The sequence below is a fragment of the Salvelinus namaycush genome, chromosome 21 (genome assembly GCF_016432855.1).
Source record: "Salvelinus namaycush isolate Seneca chromosome 21, SaNama_1.0, whole genome shotgun sequence".
NCBI lineage: Eukaryota > Metazoa > Chordata > Actinopteri > Salmoniformes > Salmonidae > Salvelinus > Salvelinus namaycush.
Window position 1 is genome coordinate 31375481 of NC_052327.1, and position 18924 is coordinate 31394404.

General features: G+C 45.2%; 1 protein-coding gene across 1 annotated transcript in view; it reads right to left on the reverse strand.

The window, feature by feature from the left end:
- Window positions 1-293: 293 nt before the first annotated feature.
- The window catches only part of LOC120065851 (WW domain-containing oxidoreductase-like), a 62913-nt gene continuing 44282 nt past the window's right edge, over window positions 294-18924 (reverse strand). Inside the window, exons 4-5 of the mRNA XM_039016898.1 lie at window positions 13278-13542; window positions 294-342 (exon numbers count right to left, since the gene is read on the reverse strand). Of these exons, the coding sequence (XP_038872826.1) occupies window positions 328-342; window positions 13278-13542 (280 nt within the window). The 3' untranslated portion in view covers window positions 294-327. The remainder of the gene's footprint in view (window positions 343-13277; window positions 13543-18924) is intronic.

Genomic DNA, 18924 nt, shown 5'->3' on the forward strand with positions numbered 1-18924 from the left:
ACACATACTCTTGTGTATTATAAAGGGCACATATCATTACACATGCATGCCTATGCAATTTAACTTATGAGTCTTTGTCTCAATTTCAGCAATTGGTCTCTGGTATCATGACACAAGGCGAGGCCCAGATGCAGACAAAGGAGGCATATGGTTGGAGTCTTAAAATGTTTATTAATCCAAAGGGGTAGGCAAGAGAATGGTCGTGGACAGGCAAAAAGGTCAAAACCAGATCAGCGTCCAGGAGGTACAGAGTGGCAGACAGGCTCGTGGTCAAGGCAGGCAGAATGGTCAGGCAGGCGGGTACAAAATCCAGAGAACAGGCAAGGGTCAAAACCGGGAGGACTAGAAAAAGGAGAATGGGAAAAACACGCTGGTCGACTTGACTTGTTAGGGATAGGGGGCAGCATTTTCACTTTGGATGAATAGCGTGCCCAGGGTGAACTGCCTCCTACTCAGTCCCAGATGCTAATATATTATTATTACTATTGGATAGAAAACACTCTGAAGTTTCTAAAACTGTTTGAATTATGTCTGTGAGTATAACAGAACTCATATGGCAGGCAAACTTCCAAACAGGAAGTGGAAATTCTGAGGCTGGTCGATTTTCAACTCATCGCCTATTGAAATCCCAGGGGAATATGGATTTGTTTTCACTTCCTACGCCTTCCACTAGATGTCAACAGTCTGTAGAACGTTGAATGAAGCATCTACTGTGATGTGGGGCCGGATGGGAGCTGTTTCAGTCAGTGGTCTGGCAGAGGGCCAGTTCTTGGTCACGCGCGTTCCAAACGATATCGTCTTGCGTTCCAGCACCTCTGTAGACTCAAAGGAATTCTCCGGTTGGAACGTTATTGGATATTTATGATAACAACATCCTGAAGATTGATTCTCTACTTAGTTTGACTAGTTTATTCGACCTATAATATAAACTTTTGAAGTTTTCGTCCGAGTTCGCCTGGATCTGCGCGAGCGTTTGGACATGTGTACTAAACGTGCTAGCAAAAGTAGCTACTTGGACATAAAATAATTGACATTATCGAACAAAACAACAATTTATTGTGGAACTAGGAGTGCATTCTGATGAAGATAATCAAAGGTAAGGGAATATTTATGATGTAATTTCATATTTCTGTTGACTTCAACATGAAGGAGAAATGTTGTTTTATCTGAGCGCCGTCTCAGATTATTGCATGGTGTGCTTTTTCCGTAAAGTTTTTTTGAAATCTGACAGCGGTTGCATTAAGAACAAGTGTATCTTTAATTCTATGTAAAACATGTATCTTTCATCAAAGTGTATGATGAGTATTTCTGTTATTAGATGTGGCTCTCTGCAATTTCTCCGGATATTTTGGAGGCATTTCTGAACATGGCGCCAATGTAAACTAAGATTTGTGGATATAAATATGCACATTATCGAACAAAACATACATGTATTGTGTAACATGATGTCCTATGAGTGTCATCTGATGAAGATCATCAAAGGTTAGTGATTCATTTTATCTCTATTTCTGCGTTTTGTGACTCCTATCTTTGGCTGGGAAAATGGCTGTGTGTTTTTTGGACTTGGCGGTGATCTAACAAAATCATATGTTGTGTTTTCACTGTAAAACATGTTTTAAATCGTACACGATGGGTAGATTAACAAGATGTGTATCTTTCATTTGCTGTATTGGACTTGTTAATGTGTGAAAGTTACATATTTCAAAAAAAATATTTTTGAATTTCCCGCGCTGCCTTTTCAGCGGAATGTTGTCAGGGGTTCCAGTAGCGGAACTCATGTCCTAGAAAGGTTAAACATACCAAATGAACTGGCACAGAGAGACAGGAAACACAGAGATAAATACACTGGGGAAAATAAGCGACACCTGTAGGGGGTGGAGACAATCACAGGAACAGGTGAAACAGATCAGGGCGTGACACTCTGGTGAGTTTGATGTGAAACCGATGTAACATCCAGGCCAAACTGTATTTATGAACAAGTACTTTATAACCCACAGACAGACACTAAGGTGAAATATTACATTAATATGAACAACCATTAATTACTCCCTCTTCTCGCCACCTCTCTCCCTTCTGATCTCTCTCGCTCTCCCTCTGTCTCCCTCCGTCTCCCTCCGTCTCCCTAAACCGTTCATGTGGGCAATAAGTGTATGCACCATGAGCACATTTAATTTGTGTGTGTGGTTTAGAGCGAGCCCAGAGGTGAGTCTTAATAAGGATCAATGGCACTTTATCTGGGCCGGCTTCCACTTCACAGCATGCAAATCACATAGCAACACTCTGGCAGGAAAAAAATAAATGGATTTAATTAAAACATGTAGAACCACAGGCTCTGGAAATTCAATTAAAGGATTTATGCAAAGGTTGGCTAGCTTTTTGTGTTGCAGTTTCCTGCTTCTGTAATGAGCTTTTCATATAAAAAAAAATCAATAGGTAATCTGGGCTGGGGGATCGGCTGCTTACGTACATTTTAGAAATCAATTTAAAAAAATAGTCCATCAGCCACAGTGTCACAACAGAGAGGGGTGGGGGAGGGGAGAGGGGAGAGGGAGAGAGAGAGAGAAAGGGGTGATGGTTTCCCTCTTTACTCCTCGATGGGGTCAGGGGAGAGATATTGGCAGTGTGGGGGTGGATGGAGGGATAGAGTAAAAAGAAGAGAAGTCAGAATTGTATAGCCTGGTCTTTTCTCTGATCTGGGTCTTTATGTTAGAGAGTGGCTCCCTGGGTGTTTGAAGCCTGTCCGGGCCTGACCTCCAGGTCGGGGGTACTTTAGGCCAACCTCGGCCTTAGAGGGCTGCAGGGCCTAATGGTCTCCCTGAGGTGTCTGGACCCTGGAGCTGGAGGAAGGTTAGAGCTGTGAGGTGAGAGGTACAGCTGAAGCGGGCCTACTTTGAGCCTGTAGTTCTATTCCAGTGCTCTGTATCACTGTAGGGTATCTCCAGTGTGAATGAAGATGTTCTCTACCTGTGCTGCTCTTAATCAACTGTAATGACTTCATCCTAGGGAGCTGGCAGCTCATTACCCCCATTACAGCTGTAGAGGTCTGGGACTGGAGGGACCTCTACCCCCCTCTATCTCTCTCTCCGCATGGCTGAGCACCACACAGACCGGCACAGAGAGGCTGTCACAGCCCACAGCAGAGCCAGTATGATAGGGCTAAGCTCTCCGCCTGGGTGTGTGTGACCTTAGACCTGACAGTGAGGAGATACACAGATACTGTACAAACGCTGTCATTCTGTAGAGAGAAAAAAAGAAACCATCACCACTCTCTCTCTTTCACCATCTCTCCCTCAAACACTCACTCTTTTTCTCTCTCCCTCTCCCACCACTTCCCTCAAGGTGATAGCTCTCAGAGTATCTCTCAGACAGTTCATTAGGTATCAGTGGTCAGTAGCCTGTGCACCTGGTTGAGTCATCTCCTAATAGCAGCAGAGCCCTCGTTACCGAGGACCAAGAAAGAGCGGAGAGACGGCAGGGGTCTAGGACCCGAGGCCAAAGAGGGGGATGGGGAGTTTGGGGGGGTTAGAGACATAGAGACAAGGAACGTGGGGCGGAGAGCAAAGCACAGAGGAGCTAGTTAAAGGCTCTATCTTGTGTCTTCACTCAGAGAAACCCAGCTGAACTGTATGGTATATTACTGTCTGTCGGTCTGTCTGTCTGTCTGAATGCTGGTCAGAAGTTCAGCCCTGCATATGTAAAAAGGTGGGCTGGCGCCCCAGGCTGAATGCTGGGTAATTATTAGTATTCTTAAACGCTAAGGAGCATGGGAGTGAGCACTGAAGGTACCACCCCCCAAGGAATGGACATGTCTGATTGGACCAGAGAGACCGCTCAGAGCCTTTACCCACAACCCACCTCTTCTTCGACCATTAAAGTGGAGTGAAGTTGCCCCTAGACACTGGTCTAAGGTCAGTCTTGTGATTCCTCCCTAATAGTTGAGTTAACAATCTGATTAGGGCAAGCTGATTCTAGATCAGTGCCAAAGGGCAAATCCTACCCTAAGCATATTAAGGAGCTCCTGAAGGAGTAGAGAAGACGCCAGTCAACAAAATGTCACAGAAACATGTCAACACTGCTGATTGACAAGACTGCCTCAAGACTGAAAGGTCAAGTACACATACACAAACACACAACCACAATATGGCCTAAACTGTACTTACAGACCCCGACCAGAAGCTGGATTAGACAACATTCACACTGAGCTAAAGGCTAGAGCTGCTGCTTTCAAGGAGCGGGACTCTGACCCGGAAGCTTATAAGAAATCCCACTATGTCCTCCGACGAACCATCAAACAGGCAAAGCATCAATACAGGACTAAGATCGAATCGTAATACACCAGCTTGCAAACTATTACAGACTACAAAGGGAAGCACAACCGAGAGCTGCCCAGTGACACGAGCCTACCAGACGAGCGAAATAACTTCTATGCTCACTTCGAGGCAAGTAACACTGAAACAAGCATGTTAGCATCACCTGTTCCGGACGACTGTGTGATCACGCTCTCCGCAGCCGATGTAAGACCTTTAAACAGGTCAACATTCACAAGGCCGCAGGGGCAGACTGATTACCAGGACGTTTACTCCGACCATGCGCTGACCAACTGGCAAGTGTCTTCACTGACATTTTCAACCTCTCTCTGCCTGAGTCTGTAATACCAACATGTTTCAAGCAGACCACCATAGTCCCTGTGCCCAAGAACACTAAGGTAACCTGCCTAAATGACTACTGACCCGTAGCACTCACGTCTGTAGCCACGAAATGCTTTGAAAGGCTGGTCATGGCTCACATCAACACCATTATCCCAGAAACTCTAGACCCACTCCAATTTGCATACCGCACCAACAGATCCATGATGATGTAATGTCTATTGCATTCCACACTGCCCTTTCACACCTGGACAAAAGGAACACCTATGTGAGAATGCTATTCATTGACTACAGCTCAGCATTCAACACCATAGTGCCCTCAAAGCTCATCACTAAGCTACGGACCCTGGGACTAAACACCTTCCTCTGCAACTGGATCCTGGACTTCCTGACAGGCCGCCCCCAGGTGGTAAGGTTAGGTAACAACACATCCGCCACACTGATCCTCAACACAGGGGCCCCTCAGGGGTGAGTGCTCAGTCCCCTGCTGTACTCCCTGTTCACTCATGACTGCCCTGCCAGGCACAACTCCAACACCATCATTAAGTTTGCCAATGACACAACAGTGGTAGGCCTGATCACAGACAACGATGAGACAGCCTATTGGGAGGAGGTCAGAGACCTGACCGTGTGGTGCCAGGACAACAACCTCTCCCTTAACATGATCAAGACAAAGGAGATGATTGTGGACTACAGGAAAAGGAGGACCGAGCACGCCCTCATTCTGATCGACGGGGCTGTAGTGGAACAGGTTGAGAGCTTCAAGTTCCTTGGTGTCCACATCACCAACAAACTAACATGGTCCAAGCACACCAAGACAGTCGTGAAGACGGCACGACAAAGCCTATTCCCCCTCAGGAGACTGAAAAGATTTGGCATGGATCCTCAGATCCTCAAAAGGTTTTACAGCTGCACCATCGAGAGCACCCTGACGGGTTGCATCCCTGCCTGGTGTGGCAACTGCTCAGCCTCCAAACGCAAGGCACTACAGAGGGTAGTTTGTACGGCCCAGTACATCACCGGGGCCAAGCTTCCTACCATCCAGGACCTCTATACCAGGCGGTGTCAGAGGAAGGCCAAAAAAATGGTCAAAGACTTCACCCACCCTAGTCATAGACTGTTCTCTCTGCTATTGCACGACAAGCGGTACCGGAGCGCCAAGTCTAGGTCCAAGAGGCCTCTAAACAGCTTCTACCCCAAGCCATAAGACTCCTGAACAGCTAATCAAATGGATACCCAGACTATTTGCATTGCCACCCCCCCCCCCCTACGCTGCTACTCTGTTATTTTCTATGCACATTGACTCTGTACCGGTACCCCCTGTATATATCCCCACTATTGTTATTTACTGCTGCTCTTTAATTATTTGTTATTCTTATCTCTTTTTTTAAGGTATTTTCTTAAAACTGCATTGTTGGTTAAGGGCTTGTAAGTAAGCATTTCACTGTAAGGTGTACACCTGTTGTATTCGGCGCATGTGACAAATACAATTAGATTTGAACTGTAGAGCTAGACAGTAGACAGGCGTTCGTTCACCCAGAATGATCTATATTTCCACATTCCGTTTTCCTCACATCAAAAGTGCTAGAGATAAGAGCTGTGTTTGGCCTCACACACACGCACTCACCCACATGCACAGACACACACACACACACCCACATGCACACACGCTGCTGGCTAGAGTATTGAGTTGTTATAACCACATTTAAGAACAGAGTGAAACTCTCCCTGTAAAGACCTTGGATTATCTAAAAGCGGGAAACAGTGGGCCAGGCGTGGCCGCACGATCTCTGATAAGCAGATGAAGGCATAGGGAGTGGAACATGATGTTAGTGAGTGATCGTCTGGCTGATTAAAACGTCATGGCTCTTTATAGATGCCTCTCTCCACTCTGATCACAGTGAGGGAGGGGGCTGCAATTCCCTACTAGGATATTAAAAATAATGTTTTATATTCTCCTCAGATGACTGCTCTACATATAGAAGCCACTGAAATACACCATTAATAATATTTTATATCTAATGAAAAAAGATCACAGAATTTCTTCATTAATATGAGTGTATGGGCCTACATTAAATAATAGTGCATATAAAGCACTGAACTAGGCTATATACAGTACAACATTATGTGAGAGGATCTAATGATCCAAGACATTAACCCGCTTTAACAACAACTAAATAAAACATTTCAAAACCGCATGCAACTCCAGGTGTTTCAGTGATTGTCCGTACTGTGTGTGTGTGTGTGTGTGTGTGTGTGTGTGTGTGTGTGTGTGTGTGTGTGTGTGTGTGTGTGTGTGTGTGTGTGTGTGTGTGTGTGTGTGTGTGTGTGTGTGTGTGTCTGTGTGTGTGTCTGTGTGTGTGTGTATGTTTGTGTGTGCGAGCGTGTGTGTATGTGTCTGTTTGTGTGTGCCTGTTTGTGTGTTCAAGCATGTGTGTGTGTGTGTGTGTGTGTGTGTGTGTGTGTGTGTGTGTGTGTGTGTGTGTGTGTGTGTGTGTGTGTGTGTGTGTGTGTGTGTGTGTGTCTGTCTGTGTGTGCGAGCGTGTGTGTGTGTGTGTGTACAGGCTTGAGTAATTTGCACAACAGACACACACTGGGACATTTTGATCATTCTTTGGGGAGTCGACATTCTGCTTATGTTTGCATTCCGGAACAATCTCCACGGATCCCATAAGCGAAGGCTAGCAATTAAAACGATAGCATCTTCATATCCCCACTCACAATAAATGAAATAATATCACTGTTTTATTAAGCCTTAATGTGGGGGTAAGAGGGGAGAGGTCTGGGGTGTTAAAGAGGATACACATTCAGATGCCTTATCAACCGCGGATTTAAATAACAGCAAATGCTCGGCTTAAGGGTGTGTGGTGCTCGTGTGTGTGTGTGTAGTCTTTATCAGACACAGGACGTTAAGCTAAATCCTGTGTCAGCACATCAGTATTTAATAACAGCACTAGCTACCTTTGTCCTTTAATATTTACAAACATCTACACCACTGTTAGTTAATTAACCGCATGTATGAAAACCTCCCGCCCTGGTCTGGAGGAAAAACTAGGCTGCTAATTGCAACTGGGTGCTCAGAAGTCCAAAACAGTTAGAAGCCCCCCTCCCCTACCCCACACACTGCCATAACAGCCCTAAGACATGATGTATTCCATACACATCTCTTTTTGGTCTCATACTATTTTAAACAAGTACCTTTCTTGGAAACACCATATGAACTCAGTTTAATTCTGCTGAAAGTAAGTAGATCTCAGAGCATGTTACTATCTGTGCAAAGGTGAAGGGTTTCAGGTAGCAATACACATAGAGAATAAGGGGCTGTTTTGTTAGGCTTTTCACATGATCGATCATAGTCTGCTGCTGGAAAAACGTATGTGTTATGGCTTTACACTCCCTCCTATATTGTGGATAAAGAGTTACCTGTCTAACAGAACGCAAGAGGGTGTTCTTTAATGGAAGCCTCTCCAACATAATCCAGGTAGAATCAGGAATTCCCCAGGGCAGCTGTTTAGGCACCTTACTTTTTTCAATCTTTACTAACGACATGCCATTGGCTTTGAGTAAACTCAACAAAGAGCTGCAGTTAGTTTCAGAATGGGTGGCAAGGAATAAGTTAGTCCTAAATATTTAAACAACTAAAAGCATTGTATTTGGGACAAATTATTCACTAAACCCTAAACCTCAACTAAATCTTGTAAAGAATACTGTGGGAATTGAGCAAGTTAAGGAGACTAAACTGTTTGGACTAACCCTGGATTGTAAACTGTCATGGCCAAAACATGTTGACAGCTAAGAAGAGGAGAAGTCTGTCCTTAATAAAGCGCTGCACCCATTTCTCGACAACACTATCAACAAGGCAGGTCCTACAGGCCCTAGTTTGGTCGCACCTGGACTATGATTCAGTCGTGTGGTCAGGTGCCACAAAGAGGGACTTAGGATAATTGCAATTGACTCAGAACAGGGCAGCACGGCTGGCCCTTGGATGTACACGGAGAGCTAACATTAATAATATGCATGTCAATCTCTCATGGCTCAAAGTGGAGGAGAGATTGACTTCATCACTACTTGTTTTTGTAAGAAGTGTTGACATGCACCGAGTTGTCTGTTTAAACTACCAGCACACAGCTCGGACACCCATGCATACAGTACCCCACAAGACATGCCACAAGAGATCTCTTCACAATCCCCAAGTCCAGAACAGACTATGTGAGGTGCACAGTACTACATAGAGCCATGACTACATGGAAATCTATTCCACATCAGGTAACTGATGCAAGTAGTAAAATTAGATGTAAAAAACAGGTAAAAATAGACCTTATGGAACAGAGGGGACACTGAAGAGACACACACACAGGTACAGACACACGCATATGCACACGGGCGCTAGCACACACCCTCTACACACACGTACACTGTAATATTGTTGTATAGCGATATCATACATTTTGTGTTGTCGGTATGTGGTGGTGTGACAGTGTTCTATGTCTTATCTTTTGTTTTATGTTTAACATAAATTACTTAATGTGTTTGGACCCCAGGAAGACTAGCAGCAGCTAATGGGGAACAAAAATAACATACAAAAAAGATAGCGGAAGAGGGGCAGAGGGTATGAGAGAGAGGAAGAGGAAGAGGAGAGGAGAGGAAGAGGAAGAGGAGAGGAGAGGAGAGGAGAGGAGAGGAGAGGAGAGGAGAGGAGAGGAGAGGAGAGGAGAGGAGAGGAGAGGAGAGGAGAGGAGAGGAGAGGAGAGGAGAGGAGAGGAGAGGAGAGGAGAGGATACAGGCTCATTGGGGATCATAGAGAGCCAACAGGTAGCGGCACCACTCAGATAATAGTTGAGTAGGGGAAACATAATAGTGTGTAGTGAAACCTGCTGAGAAGCATCTCTGAGGAGAGAGAACAGTCAGCAGAGACACACATGTCTGCCTGACTCCCTTTGTCTGTCCAACATCATTCATCACAACCACACTTCACTAAAATACTTCTTCTCTCCACATCCCATCCTGCCTGCAGTGAAAACACTAGATAGATAAAGGATGACAAAGGGGCTAATGCACTGATGTAATAGTCTAACTAAAGCATACATCACAGTAGCATATGGCCTCCAGGGTAGTGGCAGGACTAGTAGAGAGCCTTGTAGACTAGGAGCCTGTGTGTGTTAGGTCTATAGATTAGTAGAGAAGCCTTGTAGACTAGGAGCCTGTGTGTGTTAGGTCTATAGATTAGTAGAGAAGCCTTGTAGACTAGGAGCCTGTGTGTGTTAGGTCTATAGATTAGTAGAGAAGCCTTGTAGACTAGGAGCCTGTGTGTGTTAGGTCTATAGATTAGTAGAGAAGCCTTGTAGACTAGGAGCCTGTGTGTGTTAGGTCTATAGATTAGTAGAGAAGCCTTGTAGACTAGGAGCCTGTGTGTGTTAGGTCTATAGATTAGTAGAGGATAAATCACAGTGGGAGCTTTTATAATTCACATCATCAGCGTGTAAGTATTACAGAAACAACACACCATAGTAATGACAATGTACACATTGTAAAATGTCAGTAATAAGACGTATGTTATAAGTATATACATTGTTTCCCTTTAAAATCTCCTGTGTGCAAATATCAATATAGCACAAAGACAGGCATAGATTGAGACTGAGTTGTAATATAACATATGGAGATAATATGAAAAGTCTATAGAGAGAGGGGACATAGAGAAGCGTGTGTGTCAAATCTGCTAATATAATATATGAATATATGATCATTCATTCTCCACATGGGAGCTGGTTATGGATAAAACATCTATGATTGAAAAGCCATATGTGAGGAGTTTAGTACAGAGAGTAGTAGCTATACTATACCGTAACACTATAGTCTCAGAGCAGTACGGGTTTATGATATCTACCCTCACGAGGAGAAGAGCAGACACACTCTTAGAACTAAACTAACAAAGACAGGACGAGGAGGAAAAGAGGAAGAACAAGCCAGTGAATCTTTCTCCATCTCTCTATCTGTGAAACCTTCTCCCTGAACCCTGACTGCTCCAGAGATACGCTCCTTCCCCCATCCTTTCCTCTCGTCTCGCAGATAGATGCCAAGACTAATATTTGGACTAAAGAAGAACAGTTGAGACCACAGAATAAAGTATGAGGACCATGAACAGTAGCATCTACTCTATCCACACTCTCTAAAACAACCAGTCAGTTCAAGTAGTCGTACAGCAAATAACATTCAATAACCAAGTAGCCATCTATTAAATAACACAAACAACTCCTTCAATAACCAAGTAGCCATCTATTAAATAACACACACAACTCATTCAATAACCAAGTAGCCATCTATTAAATAACACACACAACTCATTCAATAACCAAGTAGCCATCTATTAAATAACACACACAACTCATTCAATAACCAAGTAGCCATCTATTAAATAACACACACAACTCCTTCAATAACCAAGTAGCCATCTATTAAATAACACAAAAAACTCCTTCAATAACCAAGTAGCCATCTATTAAATAACACAAACAACTCCTTCAATAACCAAGTAGCCATCTATTAAATAACACACACAACTCATTCAATAACCAAGTAGGCATATATTAAATAACACAAACAACTCCTTCAATAACCAAGTAGGCATCTATTAAATAACACACACAACTCATTCAATAACCAAGTAGCCATCTATTAAATAACACAAACAACTCATTCAATAACCAAGTAGCCATCTATTAAATAACACACACAACTCATTCAATAACCAAGTAGCCATCTATTAAATAACACACACAACTCATTCAATAACCAAGTAGCCATCTATTAAATAACACAAACAACTCATTCAATAACCAAGTAGCCATCTATTAAATAACACAAACAACTCATTCAATAACCAAGTAGCCATCTATTAAATAACACAAACAACTCATTCAATAACCAAGTAGCCATCTATTAAATAACACACACAACTCATTCAATAACCAAGTAGCCATCTATTAAATAACACACACAACTCATTCAATAACCAAGTAGCCATCCATTAAATAACACACACAACTCATTCAATAACCAAGTAGCCATCTATTAAATAACACACACAACTCATTCAATAACCAAGTAGCCATCTATTAAATAACACACACAACTCATTCAATAACCAAGTAGCCATCTATTAAATAACACACACAACTCATTCAATAACCAAGTAGCCATCCATTAAATAACACACACAACTCATTCAATAACCAAGTAGCCATCTATTAAATAACACACACAACTCATTCAATAACCAAGTAGCCATCTATTAAATAACACACACAACTCCTTCAATAACCAAGTAGCCATCTATTAAATAACACACACAACTCATTCAATAACCAAGTAGCCATCTATTAAATAACACACACAACTCCTTCAATAACCAAGTAGCCATCTATTAAATAACACAAACAACTCATTCAATAACCAAGTAGCCATCTATTAAATAACACACACAACTCATTCAATAACCAAGTAGCCATCTATTAAATAACACACACAACTCATTCAATAACCAAGTAGCCATCTATTAAATAACACACACAACTCCTTCAATAACCAAGTAGCCATCTATTAAATAACACAAAAAACTCCTTCAATAACCAAGTAGCCATCTATTAAATAACACAAACAACTCCTTCAATAACCAAGTAGCCATCTATTAAATAACACACACAACTCATTCAATAACCAAGTAGGCATCTATTAAATAACACAAACAACTCCTTCAATAACCAAGTAGGCATCTATTAAATAACACACACAACTCATTCAATAACCAAGTAGCCATCTATTAAATAACACAAACAACTCATTCAATAACCAAGTAGCCATCTATTAAATAACACACACAACTCATTAAATAACCAAGTAGCCATCTATTAAATAACACACACAACTCATTCAATAACCAAGTAGCCATCTATTAAATAACACAAACAACTCATTCAATAACCAAGTAGCCATCTATTAAATAACACAAACAACTCATTCAATAACCAAGTAGCCATCTATTAAATAACACACACAACTCATTCAATAACCAAGTAGCCATCTATTAAATAACACACACAACTCATTCAATAACCAAGTAGCCATCCATTAAATAACACACACAACTCATTCAATAACCAAGTAGCCATCTATTAAATAACACACACAACTCATTCAATAACCAAGTAGCCATCTATTAAATAACACACACAACTCATTCAATAACCAAGTAGCCATCTATTAAATAACACACACAACTCATTCAATAACCAAGTAGCCATCCATTAAATAACACACACAACTCATTCAATAACCAAGTAGCCATCTATTAAATAACACACACAACTCATTCAATAACCAAGTAGCCATCTATTAAATAACACACACAACTCCTTCAATAACCAAGTAGCCATCTATTAAATAACACACACAACTCATTCAATAACCAAGTAGCCATCTATTAAATAACACAAACACCTCATTCAATAACCAAGTAGCCATCTATTAAATAACACAAACACCTCAAAGAGTCATATCTCCTTTGGCCCACATAGTGACAGCCATGCAATATGGTGATCCTTTAGCATCATAAGTGTAGACTGTCTGTCTCCTTACCATAGACTTGGTGAAGGGGCGAGCCAGGGTGAAGAACAGGGTCATCAGCCACCAGCTACGATGGATGGCCGTGTACATCATGTTCCCAGGGTGCACTGCATTGCAGGTGACCCCGTGGAGCGAGAGGCGTCGGTGGAGCTCGTTAGAGAACAGGAGGTTACACAGCTTGGCCCGGTTGTAGGCCAGCATGGACCAGTAATCCTTCTGAGGAGGAGACAGCACAGCAAGGTCCACTTTACCACACTGGTCCAGCAGGTCTGTAAACCTGGGGAGAGAGGAACCAAGATTAACTTTATGTACCTAGTAAAGTTTTCATTTTACAGGAACAAGTCAAGGACCGAGTCCTTTAAGGATAACTTTAATGAAAGTACACTTGAATTAAATTCCATAGACCAGGGCTCTCCAACCCTGTTCCTGGAGAGCTACCGTCCTGTAGGTTTTAACTCCAACCCTGTTCCTGGAGAGCTACCGTCCTGTAGGTTTTAACTCCAACCCTGTTCCTGGAGAGCTACCGTCCTGTAGGTTTTCGCGCCAACCCTGTTCCTGGAGAGCTACCGTCCTGTAGGTTTTAACTCCAACCCTGTTCCTGGAGAGCTACCGTCCTGTAGGTTTTAACTCCAACCCTGTTCCTGGAGAGCTACCGTCCTGTAGGTTTTAACTCCAACCCTGTTCCTGGAGAGCTACCGTCCTGTAGGTTTTAACTCCAACCCTGTTCCTGGAGAGCTACCGTCCTGTAGGTTTTCGCGCCAACCCTGTTCCTGGAGAGCTACCGTCCTGTAGGTTCTCGCGCCAACCCTGTTCCTGGAGAGCTACCGTCCTGTAGGTTTTCGCGCCAACCCTGTTCCTGGAGAGCTACCGTCCTGTAGGTTTTAACTCCAACCCTGTTCCTGGAGAGCTACCGTCCTGTAGGTTTTCGCGCCAACCCTGTTCCTGGAGAGCTACCGTCCTGTAGGTTTTCGCACCAACCCTAATCTAGCTCACCTGATTCTAATAATTAGCTGGATGATAAGGTGAATCTGGTTAGTTACACACTGGGGTTAGAGCGAAACTCTTCAGGCACAGAGTTGTAGAGTCCTTCCATAGACTATACACATTTAAAATAGAAGTAGAAAAGTAAATGTGTCCATCGGTGCTGTAGTTACTATAGCAGCAGAAGTGTGGTCCTGGCTGAATACAAATGTAATGCGTGACAGGATGTACTTTAATTGCCTGCGACAGAGCAGTTAAAGCCCAGATGTTTGACAAGGCTCTTGAACATTACACCGCTCGCTGGGTTATTATGCAGTCACAATAACACAGAGACACCGCAGTCAAACACACTCCCTCAAAATGTGTGTGTCTGTCTGTTTCTGGTTGTGTGTATCTACATCTTAATCCAGTCATTAGAAACCCACCAATCAACATGTCACCTGGATTCCTTGTTGTGATTTTCCAAGCTGCCTGCCTGGCGTTTGCTTACCGTCCCCTCTCCGCTACATCCTCGCTTGGCTAAATTACAACATCTGCAGACTTTATATTTCATGTGAAGAAACTTCACAACTGCTTTAGCACTTGGTAGGGTTAATAAATCACTTGGCAATACACATTTTTCTCTCAAAGCAAGTTTCTTGACATTTAATAATACAATATGCTCTCTTTTAACTTGCGCCTGTCAAGATTTAAATAAGGTTACACTGATTTCATAGTGACCTACACCACATTGTCAACACTGTAAAATGTCTGTCTTTTTAGTTCAGAAAATAGCACAAATAGAAACATTCCTGGCTTTTACTTAGACGTAAAGAGCACAAATAGATAGTTTATTGACACCATTTCAGCCATCTAACCGTAACCCTTTCACAGAGGGTGTAATAGGGGGTTTGAGATACAGTGTCACAGAGAGATTTAATACAATATTTGCTCTCCTGGTCTTTGAGAAGGCCTAATGCACTTATCAGTATTGTGTCAATTACACTGCAGACCCTGGTGTTAGGGGGTGATGACATTCTCTACCTTTTCCCTCATCCCTCCTCCTCTCTGTCTCCATCCCTCCTCCTCTCTGTCTCCATCCCTCCTCCTCTCTGTCTCCATCCCGCCTCCTCTCTGTCTCCATCCCTCTTCCTCTCTGTCTCCATCCCTCTTCCTCTCTGTCTCCATCCCTCTTCCTCTCTGTCTCCACCCATCTTCCTCTCTGTCTCCATCCCTCTTCCTCTCTGTCTCCATCCCTCTTCCTCTCTGTCTCCATCCCTCCTCCTCTCTGTCTCCATCCCTCCTCCTCTCTGTCTCCATCCCTCTTCCTCTCTGTCTCCATCCCTCTTCCTCTCTGTCTCCATCCCTCCTCCTCTCTGTCTCCATCCCTCCTCCTCTCTGTCTCCATCCATCTTCCTCTCTGTCTCCATCCCTCCTCCTCTCTGTCTCCATCCCTCCTCCTCTCTGTCTCCATCCATCTTCCTCTCTGTCTCCATCCCTCTTCCTCTCTGTCTCCATCCCTCTTCCTCTCTGTCTCCATCCCTCTTCCTCTCTGTCTCCATCCCTCTTCCTCTCTGTCTCCATCCCTCCTCCTCTCTGTCTCCATCCCTCTTCCTCTCTGTCTCCATCCCTCTTCCTCTCTGTCTCCATCCCTCCTCCTCTCTGTCTCCATCCCGCCTCCTCTCTGTCTCCATCCCTCTTCCTCTCTGTCTCCATCCCTCTTCCTCTCTGTCTCCATCCCTCTTCCTCTCTGTCTCCATCCCTCTTCCTCTCTGTCTCCATCCCTCTTCCTCTCTGTCTCCATCCCTCTTCCTCTCTGTCTCCATCCCTCCTCCTCTCTGTCTCCATCCCTCCTCCTCTCTGTCTCCATCCCTCCTCCTCTCTGTCTCCATCCATCCTCCTCTATGTCTCCATCCCCCCTCCTCTCTGTCTCCATCCCCCTTCCTCTCTGTCTCCATCCCTCTTTCTCTCTGTCTCAATTCCTCCTCCTTTCTGTCTCCATCCCTCTTCCTCTCTGTCTCCATCATTCTTCCTCTCTGTCTCCATCCCTCTTCCTCTCTGTCTCCATCCCTCCTCCTCTCTGTCTCCATCCCTCTTCTTCTCTGTCTCCATCCCTCCTCCTCTCTGTCTCCATCCCTCCTCCTCTCTGTCTCCATCCCTCTTCTTCTCTGTCTCCATCCATCTTCCTCTCTGTCTCCATCCATCTTCCTCTCTGTCTCCATCCCTCGTCCTCTCTGTCTCCATCCCTCCTCCTCTCTGTCTCCATCCCTCCTCCTGTCTGTCTCCATCCCTCTTCCTCTCTGTCTCCATCCCTCTTCCTCTCTGTCTCCATCCCTCTTCCTCTCTGTCTCCATCCCTCTTCCTCTCTCTCTCCATTCCTCCTCCTCTCTGTCTCCATCCCTCTTCCTCTCTGTCTCCATCCCTCTTCCTCTCTGTCTCCATCCCTCCTCCTCTCTGTCTCCATCCCTCTTCCTCTCTGTCTCCATCCCTCCTCCTCTCTGTCTCCATCCCTCTTCCTCTCTGTCTCCATCCCTCTTCCTCTCTGTCTCCATCCCTCTTCCTCTCTGTCTCCATCCCTCTTCCTCTCTGTCTCCATCCATCTTCCTCTCTCTCATCCCTCTTCCTCTCTCTCATCCCTCTTCCTCTCTCTCATCCCTCTTCCTCTCTGTCTCCATCCCTCCTCCTCTCTGTCTCCATCCCTCCTCCTCTCTGTCTCCATCCCTCTTCCTCTCTGTCTCCATCCCTCCTCCTCTCTGTCTCCATCCCTCCTCCTCTCTGTCTCCATCCCTCTTCTTCTCTGTCTCCATCCATCTTCCTCTCTGTCTCCATCCATCTTCCTCTCTGTCTCCATCCCTCGTCCTCTCTGTCTCCATCCCTCCTCCTCTCTGTCTCCATCCCTCCTCCTGTCTGTCTCCATCCCTCTTCCTCTCTGTCTCCATCCCTCTTCCTCTCTGTCTCCATCCCTCTTCCTCTCTGTCTCCATCCCTCTTCCTCTCTCTCTCCATTCCTCCTCCTCTCTGTCTCCATCCCTCTTCCTCTCTGTCTCCATCCCTCTTCCTCTCTGTCTCCATCCCTCCTCCTCTCTGTCTCCATCCCTCTTCCTCTCTGTCTCCATCCCTCCGTCTCCATCCCTCTTCCTCTCTGCCTCCTTTCCTCTTCCTCTCTGTCTCCATCCCTCTTCCTCTCTGTCTCCATCCCTCTTCCTCTCTGTCTCCATCCATCTTCCTCTCTCTCATCCCTCTTCCTCTCTCTCATCCCTCTTCCTCTCTCTCATCCCTCTTCCTCTCTGTCTCCATCAATCTTCTTCTCTGTCTCCATCCCTCTTCCTCTCTGTCTCCATCCCTCCTCCTCTCTGTCTCCATCCCTCCTCCTCTCTGTCTCCATCCCTCCTCCTCTCTGTCTCCATCCCTCCTCCTCTCTGTCTCCATCCCTCCTCCTCTCTGTCTCCATCCCTCCTCCTCTCTGTCTCCATCCCTCCTCCTCTCTGTTTCCATCCCTCCTCCTCTCTGTCTCCATCCCTCTTCCTCTCTGTCTCCATCCCTCTTCCTCTCTGTCTCCATCCCTCGTCCTCTCTGTCTCCATCCTCCTCCTCTCTGTCTCCATCCCTCCTCCTCTCTGTCTCCATCCCTCCTCCTCTCTGTCTCCATCCCTCTTCCTCTCTGTCTCCATCCCTCTTCCTCTGTCTCCATTCCTCTTCCTCTGTCTCCATTCCTCTTCCTCTCTGTCTCCATCCCTCCTCCTCTCTCTCCATCCCTTCATACCTCCATCTCCCCCACCTTGTCTGCTATACTCTGAAGGTCACAACTTACATTACAACAGGGGGCTTAGGGAGTATAATCTACTACCAGGTCAGGGGTCAGATTGAGAGCCTGTTAGGGAGAGGCTAAGTGAAATAACCAGGAAGTCACGGGAAATAACACACAAACAGAAAAGTGAGTAACTTCAACGGATGCAATATAGGTGTGGAATGGAGCGGGCAGAATGGCAGATGTAATATCAGATATGGTCTCTATCCCCTCTTCTATTCTGGACCAGTCTGTAACTGACTCTCTGTTCTGGCTAAGCCCTCTTTGAAGGGGTTAGGCACCATTGATTAGGGATGGGAGAGGAGGGCGAGACTAGGGGAGGAATAGGATGGAGGAATACAGGGGGGATGGGAGAGGAGGGCGAGACTAGGGGAGGAATAGGATGGAGGAATACAGGGGGGATGGGAGAGGAGGGCGAGACTAGGGGAGGAATAGGATGGAGGAATACAGGGGGGATGGGAGAGGAGGGCGAGACTAGGGGAGGAATAGGATGGAGGAATACAGGGGGGATGGGAGAGGAGGGCGAGACTAGGGGAGGAATAGGATGGAGGAATACAGGGGGGATGGGAGAGGAGGGCGAGACTGGGGGAGGAATAGGATGGAGGAATACAGGGGGGATGGGAGAGGAGGGCGAGACTGGGGGAGGAATAGGATGGAGGAATACAGGGGGGATGGGAGAGGAGGGCGAGACTAGGGGAGGAATAGGATGGAGGAATACAGGGGGGATGGGAGAGGAGGGCGAGACTAGGGGAGGAATAGGATGGAGGAATACAGGGGGGATGGGAGAGGAGGGCGAGACTGGGGGAGGAATAGGATGGAGGAATACAGGGGGGATGGGAGAGGAGGGCGAGACTGGGGGAGGAATAGGATGGAGGAATACAGGGGGGATGGGA